The following is a 13,352-nucleotide window of genomic DNA, read 5'->3' as shown; positions in this document are numbered from 1 at the left end:
TGGATAAATACTGACGCAAGAGGAACCCAAAAGTCCGGCTCGGGTTAGAACTTCAGAACTCCCAGGGAACTCAACTAAGTGTGACCGAAGGGGAAGGAGCCCACCAGAGACCCGGGAGCTCGGGACCCCCGGTGCTCGCGGCCCCCCGCCGCCGCCCCCGCGCGCGTGCGCGACACACCCGCCCCGTGGTGGCCATGGCAACCGGCCGCCCCGTCCCGGTCGCCCCCGCGCGCGCAGCGCTACTCACTTCAGCCCCACGGCTGTCCCGAGCTCCAGCCTGCGTTTCCCGGACCCCGACGCACGGCCCCGGAGCCCCTCTTGTTCTGCCGCCCGCCCGCGCGGGCCAAGCCGGCGAGCCCACGCCCACCCCCACCGCCAGGACCTGCCGAGGGGCCCGCGCGCCAAGTCCCGCCCCCTTCACTTGAGCCGCCTCGATCATTGGCTCCGCCGCGGCCGGCCGCCCCGCCCTGCTCGCTCCCCATTGGCCCAGACGCGCCCGGGGAACTAAGGGCGCGCGAAATCGGGCTCGGGCGCGACAATTGAATCGCGGGGCACCCCGCGCGCAGGCGCGGAGCCTGACATCCTCCCCCGCGGCTCGCCGGGCCCTCCCCCACCCAGCCGGCGCGACCCCCGCGGGGCGCCAGGGATGTTCCGCTCGCCCCTGCCCGAGCCCGGGCTGCCAGGGGCGACTCCTAAGGGCCGGCAGGGCTGGGGGCAGAGCCCGAGACCGCGTGTAGGGCAGCCCTGGCGCGGGGGACGCGTGCGCCCGTGCTGGCCGAGAGTCCCGGAAAGTTTTGCAAAGTCAAGGCGCCGGGTGCGCCGAGTCCTGCCCGCCCCCCCCCCCCGCCCACCCGCGCCCTGGCCCGGGCTGGCACCCCAATCCGCCTGACTGCTCACGATTCACTCGCCTGATTTTGCGCCGGCCCTTCTGAGGATGGCAAAGGAACCGCGTGTGTGGCTGGGACCCCGCGCGAACGTGCGTGCGATCCCGAGCGCCCGGACGGCCACCACTGCCCGCTGCGCTGCCAGCTGCTCTGATTTTTTTCCCGCGAAAACTTGGCGTTTGGGAGTTGCGGGGCCACAGGAGGCCGCGCCGGGGGCGGGCGCCTGCCTGGTGATTGGCCGCCGCAGTGGCGGGAAGCGAGAAAGGGGGTGGGGGGCGCCCCCGCCTCTGTCCACCCCCCCCTCCGCCCAGCGGGCCACGGCCCCGCCCAGCCCTGCGCGCTCTGCTGGGCGCGCCCAGCGTGTAATGGGGTCGGGTGGCGGGACCTGAGTCCCCCCCCCCACCATGGGTGCCCTTCAGGAGCCCTAGGGATCCCCCCGGGGGCAGGGGCCCCCAGCGTAGAGACCCCCGACCTCCTAAGTCCGTTGCTTCAGCCCCTCTCCCCAGGCATGCACTGACCAGTAGGGCAGGAAGGCGGGAATCAATGTCTAAATTTTGCCGGAGAATTTGAGGGGACCCCCCCAGGAGACCGCCTGCACCCGATGACGGGCCTCATCGCCCCAGCCTGATTTCCTAGCGTCAGGGCTCGCCAGCGCTCCCCACCCTACCCACCCGCAGGGCTTGTTTGCTGGTTTTTCCCGCCTCGTTTTCCCGCCTTCTCCAGGCTGTCCAGGCGGGCAGAGCTGCCCTCCCCCCTCCGCCCTGCCTGCTCTGCTCTGGCCAGTCTTGGCGGGCATACAGTGACCCATGCTAGACACCTACAAAGTGCCTGAACAGAGTGCTCAGAGCTGGGAGCGTAAGAGTGGGCAAGGTCGACCCTGTTGGTGGTCTCCTGGGACGTTACATTCTTATCTGGGGAGACCAGCAAGAAATGAATAAATAAAGCAAATCATTTCAGATACCGCACATGCAATGAAGACAGGACAAGAGCTGGAGAGTGACCAGCGGCAGTATGGGGGGTGGGGAGAGAGGGTACTCTGGTTAAGGTGGAGAGGTGGGCCTCTCTGAGCAGATGACATTTGAGCTGAGATCTGAGATGAGAAACCAAGGACAGATGGGTCAAGGCGGGAAGAGCAAACTCAGAGGCCGGAAAAGGCTTAGCGATGGACGGAGAGCAGGGCAGACACAGCAAAGGGGAGGGCTGGCGGGAGCTGAGGAGGTCAGAAGGGTGTCTATAAGACCTTGCAGGCCACCAGGAGGACTTTGGTCTTTCTCCTGAGAGCAGTGTGTAGCATGGGAGGGCTGTGAGCAGAAAAGCGATGAGCTCCAATTTATGTTTTTACAAGGCTTCTCTCGCCACATGTAGAGTTCCTTCTGTCTTGGCGCGGGTACTTCTGCTTTTGTTTCCCCTGGCGGTAGACAGATTAATGGCCCCCCAAAGATGTCCACATCTTAATCCCTGGAGTCTGTGAATATAGAAACTTCCATGGCAAAAGGGACTTTGCAGAGGGGATTAAATTAAACATCGTCAGATGGGGAGATTAACCTAGATTACCTGTACTGGCCCAATGTCATCACAAGGGTCCTAATAAATGAAAAAGGGTGGGAGGGTCGAGTCAGAGACATAACGATGGAAAGAGAGGATGGACTGATGAAACTTAAAGGCAAGGAATGTGAGAAGCCTCTAGAAGCTGGAAAAGGCAAGGGACAGATTCCCTCCTAGAACCCTAGAATGTAATCCTGCCAACACCTTGATTTTAGCTCCATTTCAGACTTCTGACCTCCAGAACTGTAAGAGAATTAATTTGTGTTGTTTTAAAGCACGGACTTTGTGGACATTTGTTATAGCAGCCAGAGGAAACTAATACACTCCAATACACGAAGTCCAGGTGCTCCTGTTAATTTTCTCCACCTTCAGGACTTCCTCAATGCAACTGATTGCATTTCTGGGTGCTCAGCCATCAGCCACGTGGAGACCACGTCACAGAACAGGTAGGCAGGCCTCCCAGAGTTTGTGAGGCAGATGAAATCTTCCACATTGACAACAGCTGCCCCAGGAACCCAGCCTGCTCCTGGCGAAAGCATAGCATCCATTTGTGCCGGCTGTTGCTAAAACTCAACGTGGCCGAAAGAAGAAATAGACCATATATTCTTCATGTACATTTGGTGCAGGGCACAGCCCAGGCTCCTTGGATGAGGTTAAGTGACACAGAAAGAGGTGTCTGGCTTTCCCTGAAGAAAAGACCTGGAGTGGTGGGGATGCAGGGCCCCATTTCTCTAGTCATTTCGAGAAAGTCAGAGGGGTTGCTTGGGTTAATTAACTATGAGCAAGAGACTATGCCAAGCATCTCCAAAAGAAGCTTAGTAACTAGTTAGGAAGACAAGACATAGATGTCCGCAAAAGACATCACATCCAATAAAGCAAGATATGACAAAGAGTAAATGAGGCCTGCCAGAGCCTGGAGAACAGATACTTTGTAGAGCCTCTTCTGCTTCAGACCCTCTCCATGCTTAGGCACCGGCCCATGCACGAATTGGGCACCACGAATAACTGCTAGGGTGCCAAGGGCCCCAGTTTCCCTTTTGCAGAACAATATGCTCTCGACAGTCATTAAGTCATTCAACAAACTTTAATTGTCCTCCCTTGCCTGAACCAGGCTCTGGGTTTGGCAAACAAATTCCTGCCCTAGAGGGACTTCCCAATCAATGGAGGAGACGCTGGCATAAAGACAAGTGTCAGCTGTGCAGAGAGAGAGAATGCTTCGTGGTGGTATCCACGTTCACATGGAGCCCACCGTGCTCTGAGCATCTTCAAGACACAGCAGATTCCATGTCCTGGCCATGGCTATCATTTTCCTTCTAACACACACTGATATAAATATAGAGATATTAAGGTGGAAATGACTGGGAATTCCCTGGCAGTCCAGTGGTTAAGACTCCGAGATTTCACTGCTGAGGGCACGGGTTCAATCCCTGCTCTGGGAGCTAAGAGCCCACAAGCTTCATGGTGTGGCCAAAACAAACAAACAGACAAAAGGTGAAAACGATTATCTGTGTAGGACCCAGCATCAATCTGTGAACCCTGAGAAGGGGGTGCACACACCCACATTTGGGGGCCATCGGATGGGGCAGAAAATACCCCTGGGCTCATGCCCTGTGCCTCTCCATCTGTAAATAGAGCTCACGATGCCTGCCTCACCACAGGGCCTGGAAGAATTCTTCCCACCCAGGCCCCTAGACCTCTGGCAGGATGACAGTTGTTCCCTAGTCACCAGCAATGTTGGGATCTTGTGGTTTTCTTGTTCGTTATTTCCTAGGAAAAAGAGGTCAGGCTACCATTTCACCAACCAGTGAGGACTTTGGGATTCCCAAGCAACCGCCCACTCCCAACAGCCTTGCCTCTCATCCTGGCCATTGGGAAACCCTTCCCGGAACCCTGGCTGGATGATGTCACAGACAGATGATGTCACTGTGGCCAAGGAACCGGGGATCTCAGTGACATGGGGGAGGGGGGAGGATGTTTCTCCGTCACCCCAACCTCCTATGTCTGTGGTGAAGTCCATTGAATTAGTGCTGCCCAAGGATGCGGTCTACCTGGCCGGCTCCAGCATAAAAGGGCAGGTGGTTCTAACTCTGAACAGCACCCTGGTGGACCCCATCGTGAAGGTGGAGCTCGTGGGAAGAGGTTATGTGGAGTGGAATGAAGAAATTGGGGCATCCCGCGATTATAGCCGAGATGTTATTTGCAACAACAAGGCTGACTATGTGCACAAGACAAAGACATTCCCAGTGGAGGGTAAGGACAAGGCCGGCCGCCAACCTTAGCCAGAATAGGAACCGGGGTCTAGAGGGTAAACACATCTGTTAGTCAATCAACAAACCCCCAGGGATATCAGAAATGGGCAGAGGCCTGGTCCCGTGGTCACAGGGAAAGAGACAGGAGGGAGAAGGCTAGGAAAGCTCTCCGTGGGAAGGACTGACTAGTCCCCAACTCTGCCAGGTTCAAATCTAAAGTCTAGACAGACATCAGGAAGCCTAAGCTACCAGGAAACTATATGTCCTTTCCAAAATGTGTCCATGGGGGTGTTTCCGGGTAGTCCACAGTCAAGCAGAACACTTGGCCAATGCTTGACTGAACAAAGTTCAATTGTAGATTTTTTTTTTTTAATTTTAGATAGGGTAGCCTGGGAAGGTCTCTCCAAAGAGGTGACTACCAAGCTCAGATCTAGTGATGGGAGGGGGACCTGCCCAGATATCCAAGGGAGGAACGGCAACCTGCTGGGCCTTCATACTCAGCAATTAGGCCGCCTCTCTGTGTCCCAGTTAACCCACCTGGAAAATGGGAATAGGAAAAAGTCCTGCCTCCTAAGACTGCCTTGAGGACTTAATGATTTAATGGCATGTCGAGGGAAGGGCTCAGAATAGTGGGGTGGGGGGGAGGGGTATACAGTAATGCTTGTTAGGTGTTCGTTTTTTCAACCAAAACACTCCCCCACCCCTCACCACCCACATTATCAGCTATCACCCTTCTCCATTTCCAAGGGAAGCATCCTTTCCCCTCAGAAGCATCAGCCCCAAGCCTGCGATAGGTTCACTCATTTACTTCACAAACATGTATTAAGCACCTACTGTGCACAACAACCATGGCAGATGCTGGGGATACAACAGCGAAGAAAACAGACAGGGTCCCTGGCGTTGCTGGGGTTGCCATCAGGTAGGGAAAACGCTCTAATAAGGGGGTTTTGGAGAAGTGCAAAAAAAAATAAAACAGGGAGGTCACAGAGATGGGGGGCAGTGTGAGTCCCTCCCCGGTCTTCCATCACCACTCAGTCAATCAACAAATATTAAGCACCTACTGTATGCTGTGCACTGAAGGCCAAGCTCTGCCAGGACAGGGAGATTTGCCTGCCTTGGGACCCAAGGTGTGTTTGTTGAATGAATATGCAATCGAATCCTGCAGCCAGACCTCCAGTTTCCCAGGCCCAGAGCAGGGGTGAGCAAGTCCTGGTCAGTGGTTTTGGGTGACCACCCCAGTCGCATCACCTACCTAGGGCATCGGTCTCCAGCCCAGCTGAGACCTAATATTTATGGGCCTAGGCTTTTTCGATCCCTAAAAATCACAGAGCTAAGCCTAGCTCAAGGACAAACAGGCCAGGTCCAGAACAAGCTCCCTGCCAAAACAATAAAGAAAGAAAAGAGGGAAGAAAAGATTCTAGAACCTTCTGATGGCATCGGTGTGTTTTGCTTTCAGATAATTGGTTAAGTGCAGGCAGCCGCACCTTTGACTTCCATTTCAACTTACCTGCCAGGCTCCCTTCTACCTTCACCAGCAAAAGTGGCCACATCTTTTACTTCGTGCAGGCCTCCTGCATGGGTCGGGAGCACATTCTAGCCAAGAAGAGAAGGTACTTGTTGGTTCAAGGGACTTCTTCGGATTTCCACGCAGAAAACCCATTGCAGGTAGTGATGCAGAAGGAGCAGGGGTAGGGCATGTCCTCAAAGCTCCCTGGAGGAGGGGGAGGCGGGCAGCCAGGAGACAGGGGAGGCCGTGACCCGGAAGAAGGGAAGGTGTTGGCCGCTCCTCCGGCCCAGTGATTTCGCAAACGAGGAATCAGAAACCAGGGCAGGAACTAAACCAGCGGCTCTCAACTGGGGTGATTCTGCCCCTGCGGGGGACACTGGGAGATGTCTGGGAACATTTTTGTTTGTCTCAACTGGGGAGGGGTCATGAGTGGGATCAAGAGAGTGTGGGCCAGGGATGACGCTCCACACCCCGCAGTGCCCCCCACAGAGAATGACATGGGCCCTGAATGTCCTTGACATTCGAGAATCAAGAGTGAGCAGAGGGACTTCCCTGGTGGCGCAGTGGTTAAGAATCCGCCTGCCAATGCAGGGGACACAGGTTTGAGCCCTGCTCCGGGAAAATCCCACATACCGCAGAGCAGCTAAGCCCGTTCACCACAACTACCGAGCCCACGAGCCACAACTACTAGCCTGCATGCCACAACTACTGAAGCCCTTGAGCCTAGAGCCCATGGTCCGCAACAAAGAGAAGCCACCGCAATGAGAAACCCGTGCACCACGATGAAGAGTAGCCCCCGCTCACCCCAACTAGAGAAAGTCCGCGTGCAGCAACGAAGACCAAACACAGCCAAAAATAAGTAAATAAATAAATGTTATTAAAAAAAAAAAAAAAAAGAGTGAGCAGAGGCCCCTCTGTGACCCCTGACTGAGGGTCCTGGGTGCTCGGTGACTCTCCAGGAACTGATAATGGAGGTGGTGCCCCCCCACCAAGAAGCACGGAAAGGGGATGCCCTCCATTCAGGGGGAAGGAAGGGCCTTGTGGCATCAGTCACCTGAGCGGAGGAAGTTTTCGGACAGCTTCTGGAGGCCAGGTGCAGAGGTGGAAGTAAGGGAGGGTGGACTTACATTGGCCAAAGTCACTTCACCTCCCTGGGGACACATTTGTCATCAGAGTGTTGTGGCTGAGAGGGCTGGCATTTTAGTTTTCAACGTCCAAGTTAAAAATCCTAGCATCTCCACCTACCTGCTGTGTGACCCTCTGCAAGTGATGTGGCCTCTCTGTGCCTGCATTTCCTCATCTGTCAAATGGGCACAGAGATGGTGCCTGTCCCCTAGATCTCAGAAGGAGCAGTGAGTGGACTTCATGCAAGTTCTGGACCTTGCACAGTGGCCGGCAGTGGTGGTAGGAGAGAGCCCCAGAATATTAAGGCCCCATAAATCTTGTCACTGCTGCTGCTGCCACAGGTAGCCTTTTTTTTTTTTTTTTTGGCTGTACCACATGGCATGTGGGATCTTAATTCCCTGACCAGGGATCAGACGTGCGCCCCCTGCATTGGAAGCATGGAGTCTTAACCACTGGACTGCCAGGGAAGTCCCAGGTAGTCTTACCTGTGTAACAGGGATCATCTCTAGCCCGGCCTACTTCAGGGGGGTAGATGCTTGGAGGGGTGGATCAGATGAAGCAGACCTGAGCTCAAGGCCCGCTTGGCCACCTGCTCCCTGTGTGACCCAGAGCGGGCTCTGGCCCTTCTCTGGCTCTTCCCTCAAGAGTTAATCTAGGGTGCAGGGGGCACAAGGCAGGAATTGGGGCAAAATGCTGGTATGGGACCACACCTAGCTTGAGATCTCTGCCGCCAGATCCTTCACTAGCCGATGGCCTTGGGCAATTAACAGCACCTCCCAGACCCTCGATTGTCCTGATCTGTACAATGGGAATACTACTACTGCTACTACTACTACCACTAATCTTTCCTCGATTGTGGGGATCACAAAGCACCCAGCACGATGTGTACACATAGGGGATGCCTAGTAAATGGGAAGAGCTCAAATCGTTATTATAGCAGCAAAGGGAGTTATTACAGATATGTTTTCTTTTTTTATTACTTATTTATTTATGGCTACACTGGGTCTTTGTTGCTGCACATGGGCTTTCTCTAGTTGCGGCGAGCGGGGGGCTACTCTTCAGTGCGGTGTGCGGGCTTCTTATTGTGGTGGCTTCTCTTGTTGCGGACCACGGATTTTAGGCATGCGTGCTTCAGTAGTGTGGCGCGCGGGCACCATAGCTGTGGCGCGCGGGCTCTAGAGCGCAGGCTCAGTAGTTGTGGCACACAGGCTTAGTTGCTCCGTGGCATGTGGCATCTTCCAGGACCAGGGCTCAAACCCGTGCCCCGTGCACTGGCAGGCAGATTCTTAACCACTGCATCACCAGGGAAGTCCCTACAGATATGTTTTGAGAGTACAGAAATATGATGTTTTCTTCAGCCACTCAGTACTGTTTTAATCAGATTGTAGGGGGCAGGGTGAGGACAGGAGCTGGTAGACCAGGGCAGAAGCTACTGCTCTGGTCCAAGTAGACACGGAGTCTTGACTCCTATAATCTGTCCTTCTCATAGCAGCTGAAAGGATTCAGGTGATGACCCTGCTCAGCCTTCCAGGGCTCCCACCTTCCACGGGGTAAAAGCTCAAGGCCTCCCTGCGGCCCCCAAGGCCCTGCACCACCTGCCCCGTCCCCTCCCTGCCCTCCCCTCCTCCCTCTCTCCCCCTCACTCACTCTGCTCCCGACACACTGGCCTCCTTGCTGTTCCTCCAACACGCCAGGCATGGTGCTGCCCCAGGGCCTTTGCACAGGTTGTGTCCTCTGCCTGGAACCCTGTGGCAGGATCTTCCTATCCCTCCCGCTCATCCTTCAGATCTTTGCTTGGAAGCCAGGTCTTCAATCACCAGCATTGCTGATGCCCCAATGAACCGCCACAACCCCCACAGAAGGCAATATCCATATTAAAATGAACACGCACTTTGCCCCATCCATTTCCCTTCTAGAAAATTCTCCCATCGCTATCGTTTCACATGTGTGACATGACCTCTCACTGCACTGTTTGTGGTGGCCAGAAACTGGCAACAGCTTAAATGTTTGTTGCTAAGTCAATTAAAGTAGCAGTACACAAAGGTCAACTCTACAGATACAGCAAAGAGAGAAAGAGAGACCAAGACACAGAGACAGAGAGTGAGGTAGCTCTCCCTCTCAGCACCTCCAAGTTACTGGGTTGAATGAGTAAAGCAAAGTTCAGAACAGCGTGTCTAGCCGTTGGTGGTAAAAACAAAAACTGCACAGAACTTCCTTGCAGGTGTAACAAACAGACGTCTCTTTCCAGAGACCAGAGAAACTGGCAACAGACACTGCCTCCTGGGAGGGAGCAGGGGAGGGGCAAAATTTTTCCCCTTCCACTTTTTTTTTTTTTAACATCTTTATTGATATACAACTCACATACCTTATAATTCACCCCTTTAAAATGTCCAAATCAGGACTTCCCTGGCGGTCCAGTGGTTAAGGTTCCATGCTTCCAACACAAGGGGCATGTGTTTGGGGGAACTACGATCCCATGTGCTAAGCGGTGCGGCCAAATAAAAAATAAATAAATAAAAATAAAATAAAATGTCCAAATCAATGGCTTTTAGTGCATTCACACAGTTGTACAGCCCTCAGCACAGTCAGTTTTAGAACACTTTTATTATCCCCCAAAGAAGTCTTGCATCCCTTAGCTGTCACCCCCAAACCTCTCCGTCCCCTCCCCCAGCCACCACTAAATCCATTCTCTGTCTCTGTGGATTTGCCTGGTCTGGACGTCCCTCCCCTCACCTCTTGATGGACCTTGGATTGTTTCCACATTTTGGCTATTAGGAACCATGCTGCTACTAACATATGTGTGCAAGTTTTTACATGGACGCAAGTTTTCATTTCTCATGGGTAGACACCTAGGAGTGGAACTGGGAAAGATGGTAACTCTATGTTTTACCTTTCGAGGAGCGGCCAGACTCTTTTCTACAGCGGCCACCCCATTTTACATTCCCACCAGCCATGAACGAGGGTTCCAATTTTTCCACATTCACTCCTCTCTGTGTACCTTTAGAATTTTGAAAGACGTGACCCGTTGCCTCTTCCAACAAGCAGTATCATTGGGTAGAGGACATGTCCCCAAGACCTTTCCTAACCAAGAAGCCTGAAAGAGTTGGCATCCTGACTCCCCTTACCTCACCCCCTTGCCTAACCTCCTAGCTTATCCCTATCAGAAATGTACCATTAGGGCTTCCCTGGTGGCGCAGTGGTTAAGAATCTGCCTGCCAATGTAGGACACCTGGGTTCGAGCCCTGGTCCGGGAAGATCCCACATGCCACAGAGCAACTAAGACCGTGCGCCACAACTACTGAGCCTGCGCTCTAGAGCCCATGAGCCACAACTATGGAGCCCATGTGCCTAGAGCCCATGCTCCGCAACAAGAGAAGCCACCGCAATGAGAAGCCCGCGCACCGCAACGAAGAGTAGCCCCCGCTTGCTGCAACTAGAGAAATCCCGTGCACAGCAACGAAGACCCAAAGCAGCCATAAATAAATAAATAAACAACAACAACAAAAGAAATGTACCATTAAAAAAAAAAAAAAAGGAATGTACCATTTATATGTCCCTCTCCAGACCAGAGCAGAGACTGGACTGGTCTTCACTGCTATGGGTTTTCCTTGAACTTTGCACCAAGTTGATACAAATGAATACTGGTTGAATGAATGAATCCCCGCAAAGTTTCATATATGCCAAAGGAATATGGGGTCCCAAAAAACTCCTGGATATGGAAAATCAATGTTGAGTTTGTGCCCTAATATTCTTGGAAATCAGAGCCCTGTGGCCACCCCACCTGGCCTGGTGCAGGGGTCTCTCTGATGGGCCACCCCTGATGCCTCTCGGCACCTCCTTCAGGACCAGGACAGAACTGCTGGCTTGGCCTTGAGTTAGGGCAGTGAGTCCTTTAATGCCTGCAGGGTCCTAACGCATGCAACGAATTTTCGAATAAGACTGGAGGGGTTTAGAATGAAATGGGCTGCAATTAGCCTTCCAAGAGGAGGGAAAGAGTGGGAAGGCTGAAGATAGGCAGAAGCCAGAGGCAGAGGGTAGGAGGTGAGGCTGAAGGGGTCGGGGGGCTCAGCCTGAGGTCTCCAAGAGGAAGGGCATTGAACCTAGAACAGTGTTTTTCAAACCTCAGGTCGTGACCCGCTAGTGGGGTGCAAAATCCATTTAGCAAGTTGCAAAGCATATTTCTACAAAATGAAAGGATAGGCAGGACCAAAATAGAAAAATATCAAAAAATATCAATTTTGTGAGTTGCAAACGTTGTTGTTCTTAATATAAAATAAGAAAACAGAACAGAGAATAAAATAAGTAGAATAGAAAATATCAGAAAAAGTCCACTTGGTGGGTTGCCATTAATTTTTTAAAATGAAAACAGAGAATAGAATATGTCAGAAAATATAAATTTGGTGGGTTGCAACAGATTTTGTTTTTATAAAATCAATGTGTAGGACTGAATAGAATAGTATTGAATATGTAAAAGGGGATAGAATTTACCAGAAAAAATAAATTTGGTGGGTTACAACATTTTCGTTTTATATAAAACAAAATGATAGAATAGAATAGCGTAAGTAGACTAGAAATAACAGAAAAATCAATTCAGAGGGTCCAATCAACAGTTTTTAAAAGAATAGATTAAATAGAATAGAAGAGGAATTCTCAGCAGGCATGTAGCAAGGATAAGCATTATTTCATGAAACTTATTTCTCTTTCATAGATTTAGATGCCGATGGATATATAGATTTGTGGTTTTTGCCACAATATTAAAATCTACATTTCAACTATGAGTTGTGGTTTTTAAAAAAAGAATAATATGTAACAAATACTCTATGTGGCCTGCAGAGTCTAAAAGATTTATCATCAGGCTCTTTACAGAAAAAAATTCATCAACTCTATGTCCTAGACCAACTCTTTCTTTTAAATTGTAGTATAGTTGATTTACAATATTACATTAGTTTCTGGTGTATAACAGTGACTCAATATTTTTATAGACTATACTCCATTTAAAGTTATTACAAAATAATGGCTATATTTCCCTGTGCTGTATAATATACCCTTGTTAATCATTTACTTTGTATATAGTAGCCTGTGTCTCTCTCTCTATTTTTAGTGGAGTATAGTTGCTTTACAATGTTGTGTTAGTTTGTGCTGTACAGCGAAGTGAATCAGCCACATGTATACATGTATCCCCTCTTCCTTGGATTTCCCTCCCATTTAGGTCACCACAGAGCACTGAGTAGAGTTCCCTGTGCTATACAGCAGGTTCTCATTAGTTATCTATCTTATACCGAGTAGTGTATATATGTCACCCCTAATCTCCCAACCTGTCCCACCCTCCCCTTCCCCCCTTGGTATCCATACGTCTGTTCCTTACGTCTGTGTCTCCATTTCTGCTCTGCAAATAAGTTCATCTATACCATTTTTCTAGATTCCACATATATGCGTTAATATATGATACTTGTTTTTCTCCTACTGACTTACTTCACTCTGTATGACAGTCTCTAGGTCCATCCATGTCTCTGCAAATGGTGCAGTTTCATTCCTTTCTATGACTGAGTAATTTTCCATTGTATATATGTACCACATCTTCTTTATCCATTCCTCTGCTGATGGACATTTAGGTTGCTTCCATGACCTGGTTATTGTAAGTAGTGCTGCAATGACCATTGGGGTGCATGTATCTTTTTGAATTATGGTTTTCTCCAGGTATATGCCTAGTATTGGGATTGCTGGGTCATATAGTAGTTCTATTTTTAGTTTTTTAAGGAACCTCCATACTGTTCTCAATAGTGACTGTATCAATTTACATTCCCACCAACAGTGTAAGTGTGTTCCCTTTTCTCCACACCCTCTCTAGCATTTGTTTGTAGACTTTTTAATGATAGCCATTCTGACTGGTGTGAGGTGATACCTCATTGTAGTTTTGATTTGCATTTCTCTAGTAATTAGTGATGTTGAGCATCTTTTCATGTGTTTGTTAGCCATCTGTATGTCTTCTTTGGAGAAATGTCTATTTAGGTCTTCTGCCCATTTTTTTTTTTTTTTTTTTTT

General features: G+C 50.9%; 2 protein-coding genes across 4 annotated transcripts in view; one reads left to right on the top strand and one right to left on the bottom strand.

The window, feature by feature from the left end:
* The window catches only part of UHRF1 (ubiquitin like with PHD and ring finger domains 1), a 31,137-nt gene extending 30,780 nt beyond the window's left edge, over positions 1–357 (bottom strand). For 2 of the 3 annotated variants that reach the window (XM_029217521.1, XM_029217518.1), the window contains exon 1: positions 248–274. The gene's annotated coding sequence lies outside the window, so the exon portion shown is untranslated. Of the gene's footprint in view, positions 1–247 lie in introns of all 3 variants that reach the window. The other variant, XM_029217520.1, reaches the window with a different exon arrangement.
* Positions 358–4,416: 4,059 nt separating this feature from the next.
* The window catches only part of ARRDC5 (arrestin domain containing 5), an 11,516-nt gene continuing 2,580 nt past the window's right edge, over positions 4,417–13,352 (top strand). The window contains exons 1-2 of the mRNA XM_029219162.1: positions 4,417–4,679; positions 6,135–6,343. Coding sequence (XP_029074995.1) covers positions 4,427–4,679; positions 6,135–6,343 — 462 coding nt within the window. The 5' untranslated portion in view covers positions 4,417–4,426. The remainder of the gene's footprint in view (positions 4,680–6,134; positions 6,344–13,352) is intronic.

Source organism: Monodon monoceros, unplaced genomic scaffold (genome assembly GCF_005190385.1).
Source record: "Monodon monoceros isolate NGI ecotype Baffin Bay Population unplaced genomic scaffold, NGI_Narwhal_1 Super_Scaffold_12, whole genome shotgun sequence".
Lineage (NCBI taxonomy): Eukaryota > Metazoa > Chordata > Mammalia > Artiodactyla > Monodontidae > Monodon > Monodon monoceros.
The sequence above is the reverse complement of the archived record's forward strand: the minus strand, read 5'-3'. Positions and strand labels throughout refer to the sequence as shown.